Source organism: Mustela putorius, unplaced genomic scaffold (genome assembly GCF_011764305.1).
Source record: "Mustela putorius furo isolate JIRA1106 unplaced genomic scaffold, ASM1176430v1.1 tig00000040_pilon_pilon_pilon, whole genome shotgun sequence".
Classification (NCBI taxonomy): domain Eukaryota; kingdom Metazoa; phylum Chordata; class Mammalia; order Carnivora; family Mustelidae; genus Mustela; species Mustela putorius.
The window spans coordinates 3,387,775-3,413,202 of record NW_025421261.1 but is presented as its reverse complement, the minus strand read 5'-3'; the positions used below and the strand labels follow the sequence as shown (position 1 = coordinate 3,413,202).

The following is a 25,428-nucleotide window of genomic DNA, read 5'->3' as shown; positions in this document are numbered from 1 at the left end:
GGATATGCCCACAGTCATAAGGTGAGTGGGGTGAGGTCAAGGCTATCCCTTCTGGGACTCCTCAAGCCTCTTGCCTGGCTGCTGAGTTATCCAGATGGAACGAGTCTAAAAACTAACAAAAACTTAATATGAGCAGCATCTGACGGTGAAAACCACCTCGGAAATCATGCCGTCCAATCTCCTCATTTTACAGTCGAGGAAACTCAGAATCTGAGCGTTAATTTCCTTAGTGGAGAGCCTAGTTTTATAGGATCTTCTTTATTTGTTCCTACACAGACCAGGGTCCCTTTGAAATAGTGGTCACTCTCTTGATCTCTAGGTGAGACAATGTGTCCCTTCATAGTTCGCTCTCAACCAGCTGTCCTGTTTTGCATTTCTTTCCTCATTTGCTTTGCAACAAGTTCTGCTAGCCTTTTTTGCAAATGACTTATTTCAATATGCTGGTTGTTTCTCCTCAAAAGAATTCCTGTTTAACAGGTTCAAATATTCCCTCAGGCCGTAAAAACTTGTGTAAAAATTTCTAGGGCCTAATAGACATCTTACTTGTCAGGTGAGAGTTTCCTGGAGTTTATGCCGTTGAGATGCACTTTCAAGGACTGGTCTCAGCGTTGTATGTGGGGTTTTTCCTTACCAGAGGAAAGACACAGATCAAAATTCACATTCATTTTTATTTTGTTTGTGTTGTGAATCAAAAAACAAGACTATGTCTGCCATGAGCCTTCATGGGCCAGCGGGGGCAGGGCTAACCCAAATCACATCTATTTAGAGATATTTTCAAAACAGTATGTCCTAGTTCAACTATTTTGGGAAAAAAAATACAACTTCCTATTAGTATTTTGGAAGTTAGAAAGTTTGGATTCACAACGGCCTTTTGTAATATCTGGTGTTTAACTTTCAACTTAGGAAGAGGATTTTAAAAGGAGTTTATGGGTTCTGAAGAAAACACCGTACAACAGAACGACTCAAGACCAGGGTTTTATTTGTCTGGGGAGACCTATGCGGACTAGGCGTCGTCTTTGAGCCTCCGTTACAAACTTCTTGCTGTAAGAGGTATGAAGTTTATACCTCCATAAAGAAGGCCTTAGTCTTTCTCAGGCTTATTTCCTAACAAGCTCTCTCTTAGGAGATAATCTCTTTAAGGCCTTGAGCAATAGTCTGGGCCGAAGAATTCCTCTTTTCTTCCAATCTCCCCAAGCTCCCCCTCTCCAAGCAACAGCTATGTTCTTCCCCACACACTGACGCCGCGAACACGTCTCCGAACATGTACCGTGGCTCTCTCAACAGACCGGACGTGAATGGAGCATTCCGTGAAGAGGGAGACCTGTCCATATGTCCAACCTCCATTTTCCTTTAGTTCTTGACCACTCTTCAGAGACAGCTAATTGGAGACAATTATGTGAATAATGGTAGATTCTAAAATTATCACTTGTGAATTCCAGGTCCTGGAAACGTTAGTCATATGCTAGTGGTGTTAGTCTGAGGGAGAGTTGACTCGAAAGCAGGTCTCAGTCAAGAATCAAAGCTCTTTTGGGTTACACGCATAATTTGCATCCCTGTCTGAGAGGAGATATATGCAACCATATCAAGAAGCAAGAGGAAGCTAATTTTGATAAACTTTGGGACATTTATAACATTCTTTAACAAACTTTTCACACATTTTACTTTTGTATGGCAAGACCAGACAAAACTCTTCTGGTTGACAGTCATACATTATAAATGTGACTAATCAGGGAGCAGAGCAAGGTAAAATAGTAACATCGCCAGTACAGATTGCCTTAAAATGTAAGCTTTAAATGCAGAACTTTAAGGTTATGCAGTATAGCTATATGAAAATATCCAGCCATAATTATAAAAATTTAGGGGACTTTGGGGGAGAAATTTATAAAATTTTTAAAAAAGTATAAACAGTTGGGCACCTGCTGGTGTCTCAGACTAATAATAAACATTGCTTTCCAATGAAAACACCCACAAATGATGATAATGGCTATGCTGTCATATCTGCTTTACGTGTTTCTTTATGAAAGAAATCAAACCCAACACGAAGATTTGGAGTCCGCTTTGCCTCATCCTCTCCCCTCTTCCCCCTTCCCAGAGACGACTGTGCTTTCTAACTAGCCAGGGAAATACAGTTCAACTATATGATCCGCTCCATTTGTTTTTGTGCAGAAAATATATTTAGCATTATGTTTTCCATAGCAATATCTAAACATATGTACAGAAATGCTGGTTTTCCAATGGAAGTAATGTTTAAGTGTCAATATAAATATTTGGATATTTTAGCAAATTAAACTTGACAAAATCATCTGGAAATCACAACAATGCTCTAGTATTTTTTAAAAACGATATAGTGTTATTTAAGTCAATTCTTTTAGTAGAGGAAAGAGAAAATATATTAGGCATATGTTTTCATGATGATAACAGTAAATTCTTACTAGAGAAACTTTTAGATCAACATAATTTCTTGAATATACTTTATGACATCTGATAAATAGTTTACATTATGGTTACTTTAATGATAAAGCAACTAAGAGTTTACTATTTTACTATCTTGAATATTAAATAAGATAGGTGGTATTGGCAATATTCAGAGAATTCTAATGAAAAGTGTTAGCAACATCTAGAATTCTTTATCATTTCATCAAGAAATATTAGGTATCTTGAGAATATTTGAAAACAAATTGTACCTTCTACTGTGTCAAATTAGCTTCATAAATGTCACCCCTGCAGAAATAATTAGGAAATAAAATCATGTAGTTTTTGAAGTTTGGGGCTTATCACCTAGGCTCTCTGACTTGCATAACTTGGCTATTATCTTGTTGGAGGGCCTTGGAAAGATCATTTAATCTCTCTAGAATTCAATTTCCTTTCAAAAATGCCTTGGTTGGTGGCATGGGGGTGGAGAAAGATGAAAAGAGATGGTCATTAATATTTCTACCAGTCCTAAAATTTTATTATTCTATTATTCATTTTCTCCCTTCCCCTTCCCACCCAATGTTCTAGGACATAGACTGGTAATTAGTCAAAACTAAGGAGATCTTCTAGCAAAGTAATCAGACTTAACATTAAAGGCTGTAAGAATTTGAAACAGAAAACCTTACCTTAATTCATTGTAAGATCAATTTACTCACAAGAAAGCTGACAAAAATGTCTAGAAAGAGAAAATAGAAATAGAGAAATATATTTCTATTTACTATTCGCTATAAAGAGTTTATAGGATGAATACTTATCTAAACAAACTCATGGTAAACAAATTTGAACTTACACTCAGAACAGCATTACATCTTGTCAAAATGATGCTTGTTTAAGATTATGAAATATTTCTTTGTGCAGAAAAAACTAAGTCACTGTGCATTATATAACCAACGAAGACAATGAGATAACCTCATACCTCATAACCTCATGATCAGGCCAAGTTATATTATTTCTCAACAACAATATCCCTCCTGAGGATATTACAAATAATTACTTTGTATTAGTAAGTAAGAGTGGGCGAATGAGTGAAACAGTAATGCGGATAAAGGAAAAATAATAACTTTGCCTTTCAGCAGATCTCATCTAGCATAAATGAAGATCCATTAATTTTTTACATCTCCCTAGGGGATTTTGAAAACCCACTATATCTGCTGTGGAATTTCCCATGGGGTCATTACATTCTTTTGTGCAACTTAAGGTCTGAGAGATAAAAAGTGACAGTGATAGAAATCATGTGAGTCTGTGGAAGAGACTTTCCCTGAGTTCTCTTTTTTAGTCAGTTCCTTTGTCTTCGGGAGTATCTTCTCAGCAAGTCTGACGAATAACAATCTGTAATATTTTTAGTGATCCCAGGAAAGGGAAATATATGCCTCTGTAATGACCACTGTCGGAATTAAACGGCCCTCACCGACCCAATCTTCTCCCTAAAGGAGATAGCGGATGTAAAAAAAAAAACATTGTAAACAGTAATAAATGTTGTGAATTACTATTGAGATGATCATTCCAAGACTGATCCAAGCACATATTTCATCACAAAAATTCCTTCTAAGTGGCGGGGCTCTGAAGGTGTTCACGCAGTTGGGCAGGGACTCGGGATCTTCAATATCTAAATCTTAATGTCCTACCTTAGGACATTAATGTCATTCATCTCTCAGGTTCTGGGAAACGCAGGCACACAGGTCAATGCCAAACACATACATGGTTTCCATTACTATGAAATTCCAGTGTGGTCCACCAGTGAGCTAGGTTGGCCCACAGAGAGAATTCTTTCATTCAGGATAGAAGCAGGAAGACGGCAGGGCACCAAATCCTGCCAAGAAGCCTAAAGCCTTTCACTCTGGGCGCACTGGTGATGAGGAAAGGAAAGCCCAGGAGAAGCCCACTGAACCACCAGGAGAAGATGAGGGGTTTTCTCCAAGGTCTGGAGCTGGGCTGATCTAATTGGCCTGTCCAACATCTTGCACAGTATCTCCCCTTAACCATTGCTGCCCTGTAGGAGAGTCTCCAAAGAGAGGGGATCCCAAAAAAGGAGTCGTATAGCTCCAAAATATTTCCGTCTTGACTTAGCCGTGCCACAATAGCATTTCCACATCCTGTGTGAAAGCAGTGGGTATGGGAGTAGAATAGCTCTGCTTCATATGAACAGAACTTGCTTAGGTCATATTAACATACCTTGCTTAGGAACTGTTAAGTGATTTTCTCAGAATTGCATTTGATCAGTCTTTGTGTTCTTGCTTTATAAAATTCTCAGGAGTCTTTGGTTAAAAGACAAGACAGGCAATGCACATCATACTTGGTTGGTCCTCCTTGGCTTTGAAAGTGAGGAGGCCATGATTGTGGTCTGGATTGATTGTTGATAAAAGTAGGGTGATCAGTGCCTTTGTTTCTTACCCTTATAAGCTTGGACTAAAATGCCTTATGCTTAAACTGTTCTTCTCCATATTCCAGAGTGACACGGAGAAAGTAAACGAAAGAGAAAACGTCAGTGTTTTGGAGAGAGACTTGGCCATTTCACAAGGCCTTCTAAGACTCAGAGAGAGGGAATTCAATGCTGAGAAAGGCTGCTGTTCCACCATGGATGTCTTTAAAGTTCTTACACTGAAGCTGTGATCTGTTTCCTTATTCTTTTCTCTCTTTAGTCCTATTTTGTGCTCTGGAGTCTCATTCATCTTTCACGGAGCAAGTTTTACATATTGGAAGGTAGTTACATTTTGTGAAATTTTCATTTAATGTTCAAGTGTTTTAAGAAAATCTATAAACCAGGGCACCTGGAAGGCTCATTCAACCAAGCTTCCAACTCTTGCTGTGGCTCAGGTCATGAACTCAGGGTCCTGGGATCGAGCCCCCATTGGGGTCCATGTTCAGTGCGGAGTGAACACAGTGAACACAGTGAAAACCAGAACAAGAGGATTGTACGGTAACACTTAGATACATTGACTCGTGTGGAACTCACATGAAGCCACACCATCACTGGGCATGAGAGGCGACTGAAACACACACTGCCTACATGGCGGAAGAGTTACGTGCCTTTGGATTGGTGGAAACTAGGACTTCACATGGGAAATGAAAGAGACTACTAATATAAACTAAATATATTAAAATAATTAAATTTATTTTTATTTTTTTAATTTAATTTTTTTCAGTGTTCCAAGATTCATTGTTTATGCACCACACCCAGTGCTCCACGTAATCCATGCCCTGCTTAATACCCACCACCAGGCTCTTCCAACCCGCACCCCAAAACCCTCCGTTCATTTCTCAGAGTCACAGTCTCTTAATACCTCCTTAATACCCACCATAAGCCTCCCCCCACCCCTCCCCTCCAAAACCCTTCTTTTGTTTCTCAGAGTTCACAGTCCTCATGGTTTGTCTCCCCAGCCCCCCCCCCGCCCCGCCCCCCGCCGATTTAAGAGTGTTAGACATGGATTAGTCATGCTGATTGCTCTAATTTTGTGCACTTGAGGTCCAAGAGGAAAAGAAGAGAAAAATACTGTTTAGCACAGGGCCTGCCATGTACCCAAAGCTCCGTACAAGCGGTTATTTTATTATCTGAGTATCCTGTTCCGCGGGGCTTTATTTGCATCAGTGTGACCAGTACTACTGAGCTCACCAATGTTACCCGGATAAGAATTGAGCCAATGGAGTCAAAAGACCAGAAAGAAACTATGGGAAGTAGAAAATGGAAAAAATATATATCTTTTCATGATAGAGAATGATTGATACATAATCATCACAGTATTATTTATGGAGTAAATAATACCATTTACTAGGCATTAATGAAGTCAACTAATATATATTTATTGAGTGCTTATTGTGTTAGACACTGTTCTAGACATTCGAAATACAGCAGAAAATCAACAACTACAATGACAACAACAAACCTGATGTTTTGGAGTTTATACTCTAACTAGGGAGAAAATATACAATATGTTAAATGGTGGCAAGTCCTACGGAAGGAACAACGAATGGAGGGAAGGACCCTGTGGAGAGGGGTCAGGGAAGGATTCGCTCAGGGACATTGTTCCAAACCCACTTCATGTATTAACTCTTTTCATGACTCTTCCTTTTTTTTTTTTTTTTTTAAGATTTTATTTATTTATTTGCAAGACGGGGACAGGGAGAGAGAGCACAAACAAGGGGGTGGGGAGGGAGAAACAGGTTCCCCACTGAACAGGGAGCTGATGTGGGGCTCGGTCCCAACCCCAGGATCATGACCTGAGCGGAAGGTAGGTGCTTCGCCGACTGAGCCAGGCATGTGTCCCTTTAAAGAATCTTCTTAACATGCTACAAAGAAGTTACTTTTGTAAACTATGACCACTGTTTTCATATGATCAAACTGGAGCCCAGGGTTCCTCAATATGGGATTTTGTAAGGTTTGATAACTGGCAAAGCCATAGGACAGGATCCGATTGTAGGCTACCCAGCTCTGGAGCTGTCCCCGTCCGTGTGTATCGCCTCTCACACAGGGAGCTAGAAGGGGCCATGGCGGTCCATCAGAATGGGGAGCGGGAATGTGGTTTAGTAAAACATTAAATCAATACTATCACAGTGTCCTTTTTATACTTTGAGAATTTAAAATAAGCATTTTTGCTTTGGTGAGAAACACTTAAGGGAAACAGGACAAAATCTTTCAGGGTCGTGGGTGGGTGTATCCAGAGGTTAAAAAGGTTGTGTCAGATATTTCCACTAAGAAATCCTGGTTTACTCTCACCCTTTTAGTTAATTGCTACCGACCCAGGAACCTCAGTATTGCACATGGCTTGCACAACCTCAGTGGCTTGTTTGTTACAGAGCCAGGATGGAGAACTGAGCTTGGAAGACAAAACAACCAGTACCACCTCAGTGACTAGGCTGGGCAAGCAGAGCCCCTGCGCCTCCCTGCGGGGCCCACTTCCACCAAGCCTGCTGGGCGCCAGGGCTTCTCCTTTCCACTGCAGAGAGGCTCAGAGTGAATTACTGAGTCGGGGAGACCCATTTGCAGGAGTAAAGGAGAGAGTATAATTAGAGGAAGAGAAGTCAAAGGAGGGGCAGATGAAGAAAATGAGGGGAGGAATCAGCCCAGAACAGGCAAGCTGAACTTGAAAATGACCCGTTCCAGGCCAGGAAGGAGGAGGAACAGGAAGAGGATGGAGTAGGGACAAACAGGGCTCCTCTAGCTCAGCAATCCTAGGTATAGTCCTGTAGCGCAGGTATGAATCGTGTCGTTGTTGATATGTGGGAAAACTGAAGCCCAGAAAAGACGCTTGACTTACTCCCGGTCCTGTAGCTGCAGCAGTCTCCGGAGCTCCAAGTTTTGCCTTTCTTCCCTTGTTTCCATCCTTCCTTCCCCTCAGTCTCTTTTATTTGTACAAGGTGAACTATTGAGGTTTTTACCCTTTTTCTAAAATAGTTATCAAGTATCCAATGATAGAGTATGTGGTCACCATGACAACCCAGCCTTCACCGAGGACCCGCCTCCCCCTCGCCTCCAGAATCCTATTTCACAGCAGATTCCCTTCCCTTGTGGAACCTGTAAGAGCCGCAGTTTGAGACTTTGTTTGCGACCATCTGCTTCCCGTGTGTCGCCACGAGGCCGCCGCGAGCTTCAGCACCGCGGGGCCCGCCTGCTTTTGCCGCGAGCCTGCCCCGCGCGCGGCTCGACGGCTCGCACTCGGGCCCTGCGGAAAGACCGGCCGGGCCGACGAGCCGCGGGCCGACCCGGCGTCCTGCGCAGGGGCGCGGGCGGCGACCTGGGCTCCCGACTGCGCGAGCGGATACAGTGTAGCGAGTCGGACCGGTGTCTCCCGGGAGCGCGCGCGCAGACGAACACACACACACACATGACCTCACAAACAGCCCCGGGCGGGCAGACTCAGACAGGGACGCGCGCCGCCCGAGCGGCCGACCCCACGCGGGTAAACACCGCCGCGCCGGGCCCGGCCGGTCTACGCAGCGGGGGCGGCACCCGGCGGCCGCGGTGGGCGGGAGTCCCGGGCGCCCCGCGGCGCGTGGGCGGGTCCCGGGCTGCGGAGGCGGGTCCCGGGCTGCGGAGGCGGTGGCGGCGTGGGCGGCGAGCCGCGCCGCGATTGGTCCGGGGCGGGGTGGGGCGGGGCCGGAGGGGGGAGGCGGGGGGCGGGGCGGGGCGGTGAACTGCGCCGCGATTGGTGCGAGGCGGCGCGGGGCGGGGCCGCGGCGGGAGGCGGGCCCTCGGCGCGAGGGGGTGTGCGCGGCGGCCGAGGCCGCGGTTTCAGTATAAACAAGGCGCCCGGCGGGTCGGGCGGGTTTTTCTCTCCGTCTTCGCGCGCTGCGGCCGCCTGTCCTCGGGTCGCGCTGGTGGCGCGCGGCAAAGCGCCGGGGAGCCGAAGACCCGGGTCCGTCCGCAGGTGGGTTGCTCCCGGCCAGGCATCTCCCCGCGGGGCCCCGAGCCCGGCCCGGGGGTGTGCGGCGGCGCTGCGCTCTGGCTCGGGGACCGCGCTCCGGGGACCGCGCCCCGGCTGCCCGCGGCGCTGGCGGGGCGGGAGCGTCGCGGCCGGCAGGTGCTCCCCGCACAAAGCGCCTGCCCGAAGCTGGACGCGGGGGCTCCCCCGCGCGGCCGCCGAGGGCGCCGGGGGCTGCCCGGGAGCCGACCGGGGCCAACAGGTGCGGGGCCGGGCCGCCGGCAGGGACGGGCTCGGGCTCGGCTCTGCTTCTCTCGCCGCGATCGCGCCCCCGGCCGCGGGTTGGAGGTCGTGGTAGGTCGAGGGTCGGCCCGAGTCCTGGCCGCGCGCGTCCGTCCCTGTCCCCGGCCCGCGGCGCCGCCGGCCGTTCCCTCCTGCTGCTCGGCTCGTTTCCGCGTGTGGGGGCGGGGGCGCCGCGCGCGGTCGGCGGGGCGCCCGGTGACACCCGATTTGGGAAAGGACGGGAAGCAGGAGTCGTGCGCTTGTCACAACCGGGTGGTGTCCAGCCCCCCGTTCACCTGGCGAATTTGGGGCGCACGGGTGTCCTGGCTGTTCCCCGAGCTCAGGTGAGCCTCTGGCGACACCTGGCTGGGCTGCGGTGACGTGAGCCCGAGGGCCTGGGAGCCCCGCGGCCGCCGGCGCGAGGGCCCAGCTGTCTGGGGCCGCCACTGCAGCGCCGGCCGGGAGCGAGGGAGGAGGGCGCGGGGCGGGGGCTGCGGTGTCCGCGCCTGTGCGCGCGTGTGGACGTCCGCTTCCCGTGAGCACTGCCCGAGCGCTGCTGTTTTGCACCGGACCCGGATCGAACCGACGCAGCTCCGGCTAAAGCAGGGGAGTCCGGCCTGCGACGGCGCACAGGGTGGTCCCGGTGATGCGAAGAGCCGAGGAGATCCCCAGGCAGAGACTTTCTCCTCCAGATGTGGAGGTGCCCACTTCGCCGATGAGCCCGGGGTGTAGGAGAACATGCACGCGCATCTGCGTGTGTGTGTTTGGGCGCAGCGTGTCTCCAAGGAGCCCGCGGTCGGCAGCCCGGTGTGACCGCGGGGGGAGCCGCTGGGGCGCCGGGATCTGTGTTTAGCCCTGGGTGGGCTCCAGAGGCCGAGGGAGGGTCTCCGAACTGGGTGCCTAACGCGGAAGAGCCGGGGAGCAGGGTGTTGCGCTCTTGAATAATGTCTGGTACCGTCAGACTCAGAGCGGGTGAATAATGACTCGTTCCTCCCGAGAACGGCAGCCGGAGCGGGGCATGTGACAGCCGCGTCTCGGTCGGAAACAGAGTTGCTCGGCTGCGGTAAAACCTGGGCTGACACGCCAGGAGGCCACCGTTCCGCACCGGGATGCCTCGTCGCAGGTTCGGAGGGATGTGACTGATCAGATGAGGTTTGGGGAAAATAGAGAACTGATTTTCAAACAGCCGTACAAATAAAAATTTTTGGCGGCTGCGGTTTTCCTAACAGAATAAAAGAATGGCAGCTTGTTAGAGCCTGTCATTAGTGCTTATTTTAATTTGGGGGGGGGACGGTGTTGGGCCACTTTTGACAGAAATCAGGGTTCGCAAGCGTTGCTTTATTATTCCTTTCAAGCAGATTTTCTGGCCAAGATGAAAAGATCAGCTACTGATTAGCAAATTTCTTGTTGGCATCATTCCACTACATGTGGGTCAATCCTTTGTTTTGCTGGAGGTGGCAACATTTCTGGCGCCTAAGCATACTGGCCTTGCACTTTCCAGCTGTCTAACGGAGTGCTATGTTAAATTCTGAGAATTTATTTCTCCCATGGCTCATTTTCTCTGACCCTGCCACACCTGATACCTGAGATAACACTGTCTTTTGGAATGCAAAATCACCAGAAAGCATCTACAATTATTGTCTTTTTTACCCCAGCTTAGCATCTAATCTGATATATTCTTAGGTATATATTACTTAATGTTTCTAAAAATGTATTATTTATCATAATACACATTTCTTGTATTATTGGTAACATTACATTCTGATAATCTAAAATTAACAACCAGCTAAGAAAGTACAATAGACCTTTTCAAAAAAATGACAACTGAATAACTCCTATCTAAGAAAAAGAAATGAAGGGGAGAAGCTGGGTGAGAATCTAGACGAGGTGTAAGATACCTAATAATGGCACAGGAAGTGAGGGAACCAACATTATCAATCTCCAAAGGCTACTTGGAAGAAGTGGACTTTGGAGAAGCAGTTTGGATGGTTCTAGCAGGTCTCCCCGTGAGACAAGAGATGGAGAAAAGATGGTATTCTCCTTTACCTAGAAAAGAACTTGGAATTCCCGAAGAGGGATTGAGAATCTTGATTCTGATGCTACAAATAACAAGTGGAAAAGACATGATAACATATCGTGAAGCCTGAAAGAGGCAAATTATGCTGTTGGAAATACCGCTTAAGATTTATGGCATTTTTGTTGTTAGTGGTTTAATTTAGGTGTTACCTCCCCACTCCTGTCACTTTTCTAGAACTACAGTTGTCCTATTTTGGTTCTCCAATTAAACCTACTTAAAAAAAAAATAGATCTATACCAATCCCGATTATCTTCAAATAACAGATATTATAGCCTCGTGCTATGGACAGATTTCTGCCCTGGGATTAGGGAGATGGGTTCAGAGCCCTAACAAGTCATTTGTTCTCTCCCTCTATCTGCAATGTTTATAAAGTTGATGGGGTGTTGAACTAGGTGATGTATGAATCTCTTTTTGTTCTGTGACAACCGATTTATTTTGGTGTACGATCCCTTCGTGCGTCTGTGTCCTAAATGGGATGGAAGATGGAAGGATGAAGTGAGTGCAGCTACTTTCTGGGTGTAGGGAGATGAAGTTAGATGTGCAGCTACTTTCTGTGTGTAGGGAAATGAAGAGAAGAGAGTAAAGTTTCTCTGTATTGATAAAAACTATGTAGAGATTCAGTATTTTCTTGATCTCCTTTTTGCTTTTATTTTTCTTCTGTAAGTGTGTTAAAAATTATTATCAAGAAGTTGAGTTGGAATTTTTTTTTTACTTAAGTCAGTGCTACTATTTATGAAATTTTAAAAAAGGTTTTATTTGTTTGAGAGCAAGAGCCCAAGCACAAGGGGCAGACGGAGAGGGAGAGAGTCTCAAGCAGACTCCCCACTGAGCATGGAGTCTGACGTGGGGCTCGATCTCCTGACCTGAGCAGAAACCAAGAGTCAGATGCTTAACTGACTGAGCCACTCAGGTGTCCCACCATTTATGAAATTTTTAACCAGTGTTTGTCCTATCATTTTTCTGAGGTTTATATATTTACTATTCCATTTCAAGGTATGTCTTTATCTAGAAGTCATTCATTTGATTCAGATTTTATTAGGAAGCCCTGGTATGAAAATCAGTTTCATGCAGAGAAAATACAAAGTAGCCACGTAGGGAAGGAAAACCCTTTGCAGACCACCAGGATCATTCTATTTATTGAAAAGGGAAGGACAGAGAGGGAGGGATAAGCTCAGTTTTTCAAGAACATGCAGCCAAAAACCAGCATTATCCCAGGAACCATGTTACATAATAAATGTAATAGAAAATTCTGCTTGTTTACTACATGTCCTCACTAAGTATCCTGATACTTAGATTTTCCTGCTGAAATGAATTGGGTTTAGAAACATAAGCCCTTTTTGAGATGCTATGATGTTCTGTAATTTGGCCCGAGAGCTATCGTACAGATGATCCTACACCTTCTGTCTGTGTCGCCCGGTGTGGTCGCCACTAGCCACGTGGGGACATGTGAACTTAAGTTTGATTAAATGAGACAAAATTAAGAATTGAGTTTCTTGGTTGTGCCTGCCACATTTTAAGCGCTTAATAGCGACTAGGCAGCTAATGGCGACCGTCCTGGACGGTGTAGAAGGGACCATTTCCAATATCCCAGAAGGTTCCTTTTGACAGCGTGTAATTAGATCAGGATGATTTTGATTAGCCAGAAGATCACTCTTGTCCCCCTGGGAAAAAGAAGTAATTAATTCTCATTGTATTTGGGCACCTAAGTCCTACCAAATAAGACCGACTGACTTTTTCAGCCAGCGTTTGTTTTCAGCTGGACAGCATGAACAGTGCCACTCTCCAAAGCCCAATAATATGCCAGGATCACAAAGACCAATTTCTGAGGTTTTTTTCCACCCAGAACTCCAGTTGTCCTCTCACTTTTCCAAACCAGCGCCCACTGTTTTTAGCTGGAAAGCGCGTTTGCACAGACAGGAAGGTGGAGCCCTCTGCTGTTCAGCTCAGGAACTACATGGAAGCTGTAGTTTGAACACAAGGCATAAAGAACACGGAGGCGTTCTGTTCCCTCGCGCGGTAAAGATTAATCCTGTAGGAAAGTTCCAAATGACTCTCCAGGCCCATGCAGAGTTGTCATGTAGCGAAATGTTGTTTTGTGCTTTAATAAATAAACTGCTAACAAGATATCTCCAAGACAAAAGATGACAAATTTTTTAGCTTTAATTTTCTTCCAGGGAAACCAAAGATAGTAATTATTTGAGTCACAATTAGTAAATTAGTGAGGATTTAGTAAAGGTTTTCTTAAGTAGCATCCAGGGTAAATCAAGCAAAATGCAAATTCTTTTTTTTTTTTCTAATGAAATCTTGTAGCATTGGTAAGTGATACCACCAAGTTCATCATTATGGAGAGAAATAAGACCTCCTTTAATAAGAAATATTCATTTTTCCCTCCTTGATTATGAAACTTACTAAGCATTTGGGGCTCAGTTCCAAAGAATGTACCCATCTGGGAGTGAGTTACTTTTTGTTCTCGTGCCAAAGAAGTGAGTTGTTTCAGAGTTGTCTACTCTGCATTGTTTGTGTGCTCAGGAACTGTGCCTCTCTCCTCAAGGAGGTCACCAGTAGTGTAGCATTTCTGCAGTTTCCAGAGCTGTTGCTACAAATCTCTGCCTTTAGGACTTCCCCTGGCTTGGGAAAGACATGAGAAGATAATCTCCTAAACCTTTCCAAGCTCCAAAGAAGCCATGTCTTAGGTATCGCCAGAAACGTGACTCCTACTTGCACTCTGAGTCATTCCATGGTTCTCTACACACAGTCGGTCCTCGTGTTCTAACATCCAGTGGTGCCAAAAGCAGGCTAGAAGTACTTGAGAAAACCAGGGAGAGTAAAGCTGAAACATGTGAACTCTTTCTCAGTCAGCTTTCTGGAACCTCAAATGAGAAAAGGCAGAAGGTACATCCCACCAAAGTGCAAAGTCCCTTTGGAATCAAGATGGGAATTGGGAAACCGGTAATTCCAGGATATTAAATTAAGCCTCTCCTCACTAAACAAATACAGTTTCAAAGTTCAGCTGTGATAGGAAAGCCTTCCTCTACTTCAGTGGGTCTGTTTTTTTTTTTAATTGGGCCACCTGCCCAGCACTTGAACAGAAACAGAAAGGTAGTGATCCCTATAAAGACATTGGGTTTGTTAAATATTTCACCGGAGTGTTCTGTGATGAGATATGGATCGAAAGCTCCCTGTCCCCTGTTTCTTTTTGTCTTTCTGTTTTGTTTTGTTTTTTTTTTCCAGTCCTACTTTTCCTAGCTCATTCTCTGAAGTGTAAAGGACGTGCTGACTTAACGTTCTGGTAGAGTTTTACAAAGCACCTGCCGCAGATGTCGAAGGCCAGCTTCTGACTTAGTTCCCACACCCATCTCTTCCTCAGCCTCTTTTCCAGTTTGATTGTCACCTGAAGCCACCTTATCCCGGTGCACCTGCCTCTTCATAAATAACGTGGTGCAGAAGCAGCCACTAATTCAAACACAGTCTGCTGTGTAGAAAAAGGCAGCTTTTCATCTGGTGCTTTCGCTGCTTTGAAACCATTAGGCCTGCCTTTCAAGTCCATTCATCCCTTAAATCACCCAGAGCTTGCTTCCTCGCTTCTGGATCAATGTCAGGCTGAACTTTGCAGAGTCCTTGGAAGAGCATGATATATCTTCGTGACTGAATTAGCTGCCCATGCAACATATCTAGTCTGTCAACCAACTTTTCAGCTTACCAAGTCAATTTTAAGAAAGAACATTCATCTTGTACACCTGAGTTGGATAGATCTTTTGCTTCCCGTTGGGAAGTTTCCAATAAAACCTGTGATCTCTATGCTAATTTCATGGCTCTAAGCTTTCGTTTAGCCTAGTTCGTGGTTTTAAAAACCAAAATCTGCTTCCCATGGTCTCATCACATCTTTCCCCACCCCAAAGTGCCATCTCAATTTAGGGGGAAAAATACCCATTTAAATATCTCTACCCAAACCAGAAGAGGTATCATGTTAAAATTCTCTAACTCCATTTGATTGGCAGTACCTGAAAATACTAGGATTCTTTGATTTCTAAGGAGCCAGGCTTGCATGTGTTAGACCAACCTTCCCTTCAGAACTGCCATGTTCTTCTTTGATTCGGTAAGTCGCATCTAGGCTCTGTACAGGTCTGCACCTGTTCCTAAACTGGGGTCTGAACTCCCCGAGGGTAGAAGCAGACTTGTTGGTACATTTCCCTCAGGGCAGTGTGCGGAGAGGTTTGTGAGCGCCCCAGAAAGTTAAGAGCCACCGGCCACATTGAATATATTGTTTCCAGGAAAGGATTCACAAATGAAGCTCTTCGGAAGGTGAGAATTGTTTCAAGGTGAACCTGTCCTCTGCCTTACCTCAGTGGTACTGGTTTGAATCAAGTCAGCAGTTTTTTTCAAGTATCTCATATGAATCTTTTTTTTTTTTTTTTTTCTAAAGGAATTAACTACTTTGAAGTTTGACTTAATGGTAAATTAATGCCGGTGTTTACCCTAATGCTGTCACACATTCTAATTTTGGGAAAGTCGGGTTCTCCTGAACAGGATTTTTGGTCAGCAGAGAGGTCTGTTGGACTGGGCAGCATCTGGGCTGAGAGAGTGTGGGAGACAGCGGAGAAGTTGGTTTTGAGGTTGTACTGGAAAAGGCAGAGGGGAAAATTGAGAGTTTAAAGGACCGTAGAGAGAGATAATATTAATTGTGAGAGCTGTAAGGAGTTTTGCTACAGACCAGAAATCAGAGCTACAGCGGGACGAAGCGAATGCATTCACGGGGTGTCTGGGTTAGGAGCGGCGCCGCCCGTGGCTCTTCCTCCGCTGCGAGACCGTTAGCGAGTGACTCCGGGCATCGGCAGTGTCTGAAGGAAACGCCGTTCCGCATTCTCCTGCCCAGTGCTTGGGTATTTTCTGTGTGTGTGTGTGTGTGTGTGTGTGTGTGTGTGTGTTTAAACAAGAACCAAGTTAATATTTAATCTTCTGAGCCTCGTTTTTCAACTCCAGAACCGGAGCAAGTAGAATTCAAATCTTGGATGAGAAATCTGAGTTTTACTGAACAAGCAATAGTTCTTGATGTGAGTGAAACCAGGGAAGATACTTGAAAGAAAGAAACTACTATGCTTGTCTTCTCAGGTGTGTAAGGTCGGCTTCACGGACAGGGCTTCCTGGACGGTCCTGCTGGCCTCCCCTCGTTCGTCAGACGCATTTCCTACACAAGGCAGCTTCTCTTTCTAGAAAATGGCTAGACTGGCCACTTGTTAGAGATTGTCCGGAAACGGGTGATGAATACTATGATCCATGATCTTTATTTTTATCATTGGTCTCAGTAAGATTGTTTTTTAACTGGAGGTCTATGAAGTAAACCCAAGCATTACGCTCTTTAATTGAATCTGAGATGCCATCCATTGTAAGACACTCTTTAATTTCATATTGCTAAAAAAATACTGTTACACATGCCTTATTATCACTATGTGTATAACTAAATGTTAACATAGTGTATGTTAAAATCCAAAATCTCTGCCTAGATGGCATTGTGCCTTGATTGCAAAGGTCAGTAATGTAAATAGTTCTGCTGTCATGATAGTATTGCTTCTTTTTTTTTTTTTTTTAAGATTTTATTTATTTATTTGACAGACAAAGATCACAGGCAGAGAGGCAGGCAGAGAGAGAGGGGAAAGCAGGCTCCCTGCCGAGCAGAGAGCCCGATGCGGGGCTCGATCCCAGGACCCTGAGACCATGACCTGAGCTGAAGGCAGAAGCTAAACCTACTGAGCCACCCAGGCACACAATAGTATTGCTTCTAAATAAGAATAAAAAGTGGCATTGATACATCTTGACAGCCATGCCTTACACGGACCATGTGAAGCACAGAAATTGTTCTTACAGCCTACAATTTGGGATAGACTGGCAGATTTTTCATTTTATGGTTAAATATTATAGGTTCAAGGACGTCCAGTTGTAGCACAACATGATGTAGTAAAATAAATTTGGAACCTAAGGCTCTAGGTTTGAAATACGGTCCTATCTGTCCCTTATCTGCTATGTAACCCCAGTCAGTGAGGACAGGTTTTCTGAACCGTAGCTGCTTACGCAGTCAAAACAAGGGGACGATGTCTGCCAAAAAGGGTAGATCTAAGAATTCCAAAAGGCATTTGTAGGCAGTAAACCTTACACAGACCAGAGTTGCTGACCTTCTCAGAGCCTTCTGCGCTGTGCGTCTAAGCATTTCCAGGTGAGCGGCTTTGAAGGGGAATCAGAGCAGTTAGGGAAGGAGGAACATGGAGACCTTTCCCTTGCTCCAAGGATCCCGTAGTAGCAGAATGGGGTGGGGGGAGAGGGCCTAAGGCTTGGGAAAGAAGCCGTCTCGAGTATAAGGCAACGTAGAAAAATAGGACCAACGTGCATGAATGAGGGCCTGGTGTCTCTCGGAGTGACTCGGATCTGAGTGGTCGGTCGTTGCTATGTGCAAGTTCAACAATCACGATGCTTCGTGGGAGAATGAGCTCAGCTGATTAGCAGTAGAACTTGGGGGTGACTAGAAGGCAGAAAGTGACTTGTGACATACCCTCTTCTTGAAACTGATTTGTAGTTGTCCTAAGCTGTATCCCCAATTCTTCCACCCCAGGTAGGTTTCTGTCATTTGCAGTATTTTCCTTGTGCTTGGTTGGGGGCGGGGGCTTTCTAAGTGTGGATATTTTGTGCCTCATCAAAGAAATCCCATGAGTGACCTATTCCCAAGGAATGATACAGAGGCCTCGTGCCGTCACTCTAGTAATGCTCTAAGAAGAACTTTGCTATAAGAGAATTTAATAGCTTTGTTACAATTTAGGATTTGGGAAGGAGTGAACAAAATTGAGACCCATTTTCTAAATAAAAAACACACATCGGGGGAGACGGTGGTGGCATTATCTTCTGCAGTTCTCACAGCTGTGAAGCACCCGATCGGGGCTTTGGTAAATCGGAGGCCTTGGTCAGATCTAAGTCCTTGTCTGCTTCGTGGGAGTAAGAAACTGAGAAGTACAGATACTTGTGGCTTTGGTGCTGATTTCTTGAAAGGGAGCTGGGTGACCCTTGACTATCAAGGGCTAGTGGTTACGGTTAATAGCGGGAGGCAGCAGGGGCGTGAGAGTCACGGGGCGGGGGTCCGCTGTGGCCACAGCGCTGTGACATCTCAGCCTGGCCACTTCGTTCCACCTTCCAGGGTTTGCACGGGAATAAACATAGGCGATCGGAGCCGACTGTGGCGGCACCGGGGCTCTGGCCTCTTCCGTGACCCGTTTTGCAGTCCGTGCTAACCACTTAGGACACATTCTCCTACCTCGTACAGCCTGTGTTCTCCTCACTCGCTCTCGGGCCGCCAGGCACCCGCTTCTAACTGAAGGCAGCCGGACAGTGAGGCGAAGCCTATTTTTCATCCCGGACGAGACGATCTCTATGATCCTTTTGAACTTTCAGCATTTTCTGATGTTCTTGAAATTCCCAAGTCTTTGGCCAACCATCTACTCGAATCACTTTATTAGGATGGTTTCAGTAATGATGAATGAATGGAGAAATTGAAGAAAATTCATGGTTCTTGGCAGAAAAAGTAAGAAAAGCCCAACTCCCAGAGCACGATGGAATCCCACTTGTGATCCTGCTCATGCTGGACGCCGTATAGTTTTTGACCATCTACAGCTTTTGTAAGCCGGAAGTGGTGACCAAATCCGGATGGACGGTTCCCTGCAGGCTCTCAGACTGAACTTTGAGACGCTTCTCATCTTGGGTCCCAGAGTCTCTGTTTATGGACATTTTGAGTTTCTCAGGGAAAGGGTAGATGAAAAAAAGGCTCTTTTTAAAAAAATCTTCCCACCAAGGACAAGTTGTTTGTAAAGATTGTATTGCACGTGAATCGTACTCAGAAAACTGGTGATCTGAAGAGGACAGAAGCACACTTTGTCCACTGTCTCATAAAATGTTGACATTGGGTTCTTTATTTAACAATGACTTTAACTAGGCTCGGAGCATTTGTGTTAATGCTTATGTCCTGTAGCTCCTGATCCTTTGGCTGTCATGACCACGTCCTGCCTCAGCGAGAGACGTGGCAGTGATGATGCCCGTAGCGACAGATCTCCCCGAGTGATTCTCAGTAATCCATGTCTTCCCATTGGTGGCTGTTTTTTTTTCCCTCCAGCATTCTCCTTGGCATTGGTTTGTGGTTGGGATAGAGGACAAAAGGCTGAAGCTTTTCTTCTGTTTCTTGATGCTTCCTTCCCTAAATGCTGTTTTCATCTGCCAGGTTGTCCTAATAGTAGATTTTTGCCCCAACACTCCACCCCTTGGCCACCCTTGCCAGGGCACGCACACATGTTATGATGCCATGGTCCCTGTTGGCTGGAGCGGGAGCAGATGCCCTCGGAGTGAAGGATGTGCCTTCCCAGACAGGGCTAACACCCCTATCCCATTCAGATGAAAATAGCCTTGGCATATTGAAAAGCAGGATTAGCCCAGGTCGTGTCCTCCTGGGCCTTCACACTCCCTGTCCCCCTGGGTCCATAGCTAGGGGTGGGCTTCCCGCATTGTTCGCCTTCTGAGACCCTCAGTCTGTCGCTCCTGGACGCCTCCGTTGTCCAGACATGCTGCCCGAAAACGACAGTCTCTTCTCGGTCCCGAGCTCTGTCCCTAGGAATCCCAGTCACGACTTAATAGCCTCTGGCCTCTACTGAGCCCCTCGAACAAGGGCTCTGTGAGCCGCAAAGCATGTGAATGGAGAGGACTGGCACCGCTTCCTGTCCCCCAAATCAGGAGCCTCTCGGCCCACGCGCTTGCTGAGAACGGAGGCTTTATAGAGCCCCCACCCCAAAGGAATTTGACACAAATGGGTGAAAATCGGCTGTGTCAGACCTCCCGGGGGAAGCTGGAGGGTCAGCATTGACTGTCTGGATTTACATACACGCATCTGTAAACACACATGCACCTGCGCGCACACATACGCTCACACACACACACACAGTACTTGAAGTCTGGGCCTCTCTTACGATTTCACTTTTGCAGCCTCTGTCCTGCTTATCTCCTGCTACACCCCGGGTCAGTCCGGCGTCACCTACACGGGATGCTCAGTCTTCCCAGCAGCTTCGAAGGCTCGCACGGTCTCCCCTGGCCGGCGCTCGGCTCTGTGAGACCAGGCGGTACGAAGCCCAGTTCCATCCTCCACGGGAAGGACTGATGTCTGCATGCGGCGGCCGGAGACTCGAACTCAGATCCAAGCTGGATCCTCTGATCTAAGCATGTCCCGGCATCGGACTGAATGAGTTTGTGCTCAGCCGGACAGTGCGCGTGTTCCTCCAGGAGCGATTTGCGTTCTGATGGCGCTGCTGTTCCCTCCCAACCTGTGTTCAAAGTTACCTGCTCCCTCATGGCTGTGAAAGCGACTTTCCTTCCAGACAGCATATTACTGACGCTGCGTTTTCTCCCTTTATATCCCTTGTAGGGAAGCATGCCTCAGACGCCGCCCTTCTCGGCCATGTTCGACAGCAGCGGTTACAACCGGAACCTGTACCAGGCGGCGGAGGCCGGCTGCGCGGGCCTGTGCTACCACGACAACAACCTCCTGTCCGGGTCTCTGGAAGCGCTCATCCAGCACTTGGTGCCCAACGTGGATTACTATCCGGACGTAGGTACCCCCATCCCTCGGAAGCGCATCCCTGCTGGTCGTTACAGGAAATTACAACGTAGGGGGTAGGGGGGCAGGGACCCCAGATACTGCTGAACTGTGTCTGGGCTGCTAAGAATTTTTCAAGTCAGAAAATGCCTATTGATTATTGAGTGTTTTGAGATCCAGTGGAGCCTGCGTGTGATTCACATTTTGATGAGTTTCTTCTCGGGGCTGGTACCACATTGTAGATGGCCAGATACCATCCAAGTGAGGTATCTGTAGGTTTAATTCATGCATATACCTTGTCCTTGCATAGAAACGCCGGAAGACAGTGCATACTCCTAGGATACTTAAACGCTTGTTTTCTTTCCAAGACCATCTCCATACTGAGGAAAGTGAGGTCGGACAGGAAGACTTCCTAGAAAGGGGAACAACAGGCATATTCAAGATGCGGTTCATGTGCTTTACTTTGGTAGCCCGCCTTTACCTGGGTAATACTTTCTAGTCTAGAGAAGTCACTTCCATTTTCTCACTCTCCACGGCAATTCCAAGAGGCCAGAGTGGAGAGCACTGAAATTCAGAAAGCGGAGTGAGCCGCACACGGTCTCAGCCCAGCATCGGCATCAAACCTAGGTTTCTCTGTTTCTGGGCACGTGGTGTTTTCTCCCCGTTTTCGCTGGTGCCGGAGCTGCCCCTTGTTACTGGACAGCGGCTGGTTGTTGATAAGGAGTTCATGAAACCATCCAGACACAGAGTCACATGTTTTTATAAATATAATGATGACCTTGGTGCGCGGAGGGTAGTTTGTGTTGCCGCCGGAGCTCACCACAGTGTTTCTCCCTGTGAGTTATCTCTCTGTGCGATTTGTTGCATAGCGTCGTGAAATATGTTGCCACACAGGGAACACTTGTGATCAGAAGTAAAAGGAATCCCTTGTTCAGCCCTGTAAGTGTTTATGAGCTAGTAACGGCGCCCAAGTGGGGAGGCGGGGGTAAAAAAAATAACCCAAGCAAAATGAAAAACAACCCTGGATTTTTCTTTTCCCTGGGAGTCTGAAACTGTTAGAGCAAATAGGCCCTACTTCATTACTGGCTTCTTGGGAGACAATGTAGTTAAGAAAAAGTATACAGTGTGATATTGTGTTTTATCAAGTTGCTTAGCCTCCGAGCGAGTAAGCAGATTACTTGAAAGCCCGCCTTTGAATGTTCTAGCCCCAGCGGACAGACTCTGCTGGGTGCCCACCAGACGCACCGGAGAATCCTTGAGCTGCTGTGGGCTGGGTGTGTTTTGTGGTTTCCATTGAGTTACCATAACATCTGGACGCAGAACAAGATTCTGTAGGGGTGATCTGTTTAAGTCAGTGTCTTAAGTGTCTTTAAGTCAATGTCTTTAAGTGTCTCTGGGCTGAATTTCATTCTCCTTAGCGAGAGTGAGTTATGTGTCCTGGTGTCCTGGCGTCCAGAGGGAGGGACGTGAAAGTGTGCTTTGAATCATTTCGGTAGATAAACTTATCTTGTACTTCTGTTATTTCTAGTGTGGTTGAAGGGAAGAGGTATATCAGAAGGCAAAGGAAAAATCCGTCTTAAGGTGTTTTACTACGAAGCATTATTTTATGAAACTGCAGTGTGTTAGCTTTGATCGAGAGAACTTAATGAAATAAGATGTGTAAACTATGGGGGAGATACTAGTCTCAGAGAGAATGTGACCACGGTGGTTTTTTTTCCTCTCGCTGCAGAGAACGTACATATTTACCTTCCTCCTCAGTTCTCGGTTGTTCGTGCATCCGTATGAGTTAATGGCCAAAGTTTGCCACTTATGTGTTGAGCACCAGAGACCAAGTGATCCCAGCAGTGACAAGGTAATGATATGCCTTGAACTTTACTATTCTCTGTTGGGCTTGGTAACTCTGTCACTTAGAGGTTGTGAAGCTGGCTCCCTTCCCCCGCGCTGAAGGGCATAAATGGGGTCACGGCTGTGCCAGGGCAACGGGGAATGGCATAAAGAACACGGTGGAGGCTCGGACACCGGAATCAGTGTTCCTTTTCATCTAAGATCTTTGTTTCTCGAACGCTCTTGGTCCTGTTGAATCACTTCAGTATATAAAAATACTGCAATGTTACTACCCAAGAGAAAAGCCCGCACAGTGTATGTGCCGGACACTATGGTCAGTATGGTAGAATTTTTAAAAAATAAACCATCATGTCCTTCATGCGAAACAAGCCAGCCCCCACAGTTTAAGTTCACGGCCATGGAAGAGCCCTAGATGCTGCCTGAAGTTGGTGCCACTTGGCATTGACTTGGGGGAGGGGGACTAGACTTCTTCAAGCCCAAAGACTTTACAGGAGACGTTTACCAGTGACTTTGTTCAGTTAGAGATGTGACGCCGTATGTGGTGATAGAGATCACTGAACGAGATGTGCTCTTTCTTCCAGAACCAGATAAGAAAAATTGCACCCAAAATCCTTCAGCTCCTGACGGAATGGACGGAAACGTTTCCTTATGATTTTCGGGATGAAAGAATGATGAGAAACTTGAAGGATCTGGCTCACCAAATAGCCAGCGGCGAGGAGGTTGGTGTCCTGAGTTTTAGTGAAAGCACTTGCATTTCCAGGCCAAGCCTCGGTGGGAACCGGTGCTGAATTATGTATCGCCGTCTCCACATCTTCCTTTCTGTGTTGCCTTTGGGTGAATCTTCGACATCGCTTCAGGGCCCGTTTGGTGTGCGGAACGCGGAGGGTTACATAATCCCACTTGGAAGGGTTATCATCTGGAATTTTACGTGATTAATCCGGGGGTACGTTCATGTCCATTCACACGTAGGGTTCATGCTGCAGGGTGTGTTAATTTTACTTGTACTTTTCTTCCTTCTGAAAGATTTGACACAGAAAGTTACATAGCATGTACGATAATACACGTCATATTAATAGATCTAAACACAAATGGATACAACGTAAATAACCTGGTAATGTATTAACAGATGATAAGTTGTGTGTTGATACATCAGAAATAGACCCTTTGTAACCACGGAAGGGAGAAAACACAGGGTCTGGAAGCAACTAGCAGGACAGGACGGCTGCGGTTTCGGCGTCAACTTCGGGTAAAAGAGAAATACAGTTGGTTATGGGATTTTCACCATCAGGAAAGAGAGCTTACTAGTTCTTCAGGGCATGAGATGAAATGAAATTTTAAGAACTTTCTTATGGAGAACTTTATCCAGGGGGCACAGAATGAGATCAGGGAGACTGCTCTGTGTAGGTTTTATAACAAATGCTCCTTGACAAAAAAACCGAGGCTGTATGATTCCTGTGTCATTAGCAAAGGTCATTCTTCTGGAGAGGAGAAGACAAAGAGGAAAAGATCCAAGTCTCCTGGTGGCCGGAAGTTGGTTCAAGGCTAGTACCTAGGGTGGGTGGAGAACAGTGAGTCTCTTGGATACTCTGTCATAAATACCACTTCCCTGCACCAAGCCTTTGACAAGAGCTAACTAGCTATGAAATCAAGAAGGGTGATCCTCTCTGAAGGAGGCCCGGAGGCCTGGTATTTTGTGCTGAAGCTTGTTGGGCAAGGGTGTGTTTGTAGCTTCTGTGTAGCCAGTGAGCTCCTGGGGGCAGAGCCCTTGGGCGCAGATACAGCCCTTCCATGCAGGGAAAGATGGACAGAGCGTTTGGCCACTGGAGAGATGTCGTGTTTTGTTCGTCTTGAAATGCATTTTCCCTTTGGAGTGACCTTCCTTGAGAACGCACTCCCTTGGTGCTACGCTGTAAAGATCAGTGACAAGACGCCCTCTGTTGTGTCTGCTTCTGGTGAATCTATTTGAAGACCCTTCCCCCTGCCTTAAAAAATTATTTCAGATTTGCAGTTGACAAACTTGACTCGCCTGCAGTTATGTCCTCATGAGAGTGGATTTAACCCTTCTGCTGCTCCTGTGTGATGTACTGAACCCTGGTGATCCAGATGGCTGTGGTTTATCTGTGAGGCTGAGTGAGTGGGTTCCTGAGTCATTTTGCAAGTTATGACTGTTAAGATTATTTTGCCGGTTTGCCTGTGATGGGGTCCAGCCAGGTATGAATTGGTGGGTCGGCCACGCACAGAGGCAGAAGTTCAGTGCCGCAGGGTGCTTTTCTAGCTGCTCTTACACCAGCCTGTGTCTGTTGGGCAGCATCAGTCCTGGTTCAGTGAACTCAGGGTAGGACAAGGTGCTCAAAAGATCAGTGGCACCATAAGGACTTTATCTTGTAAGAAGTCCGAGTCTGGAGTCAGTCAGTACCACATTTAGTTAAGTTGTACTTTAGGTACCTAACTTGATAGGTCAGTCAACTGACCTTCCCCCATTGCCTTTTTTAAAAGGTAGGAATGGTCGCTTGATCTTTTCCAAAGAACACCTGAAGAATCTTTTCCAGATAGAAAGTTACCGTTCTGAAAGTGTCTGATGGGTGGCCTTTTGCTTGTCGTGTGGCGGTGGTCAGGGAGGGAGATCACTTATATCTGTGTCAGTCCGATTGGGTCCTGTCTGGTTTTTTGGTCAGGTTCAAGCCCCTCAAGTGTTGGGAGGAAGTCAGAGGGCCCCAGGGCCTTTGAACCGGCTTCTTGTGAGCACTCCTCTGTTAATACAAATCCTTGATAAACCTTGAGGT

At 46.5% G+C, this 25,428-nt stretch overlaps 1 protein-coding gene and 1 long non-coding RNA gene across 4 annotated transcripts in view; one reads left to right on the top strand and one right to left on the bottom strand.

Moving 5' to 3' along the window:
- Positions 1-794: 794 nt before the first annotated feature.
- On the bottom strand, positions 795-8,395 carry LOC123390679. Its single transcript, XR_006605221.1, has 3 exons — positions 7,725-8,395; positions 3,099-3,148; positions 795-1,378 (listed from the first exon to the last, which is right to left on the bottom strand). It is a non-coding gene; the product is annotated as an uncharacterized LOC123390679 (long non-coding RNA).
- Positions 8,396-8,687: 292 nt separating this feature from the next.
- Positions 8,688-25,428, top strand: part of RASGEF1B (RasGEF domain family member 1B) — a 37,325-nt gene continuing 20,584 nt past the window's right edge. The window contains exons 1-4 of one of the 3 annotated variants that reach the window (XM_045074726.1): positions 8,688-8,834; positions 20,630-20,812; positions 22,530-22,652; positions 23,227-23,364. In XM_045074726.1, the coding sequence (XP_044930661.1) occupies positions 20,636-20,812; positions 22,530-22,652; positions 23,227-23,364 (438 nt within the window). In that variant the 5' untranslated portion in view covers positions 8,688-8,834; positions 20,630-20,635. Of the gene's footprint in view, positions 8,835-8,859; positions 10,234-20,629; positions 20,813-22,529; positions 22,653-23,226; positions 23,365-25,428 lie in introns of those variants that run through there. The other 2 variants (XM_004777369.3, XM_045074846.1) reach the window with 2 other exon arrangements.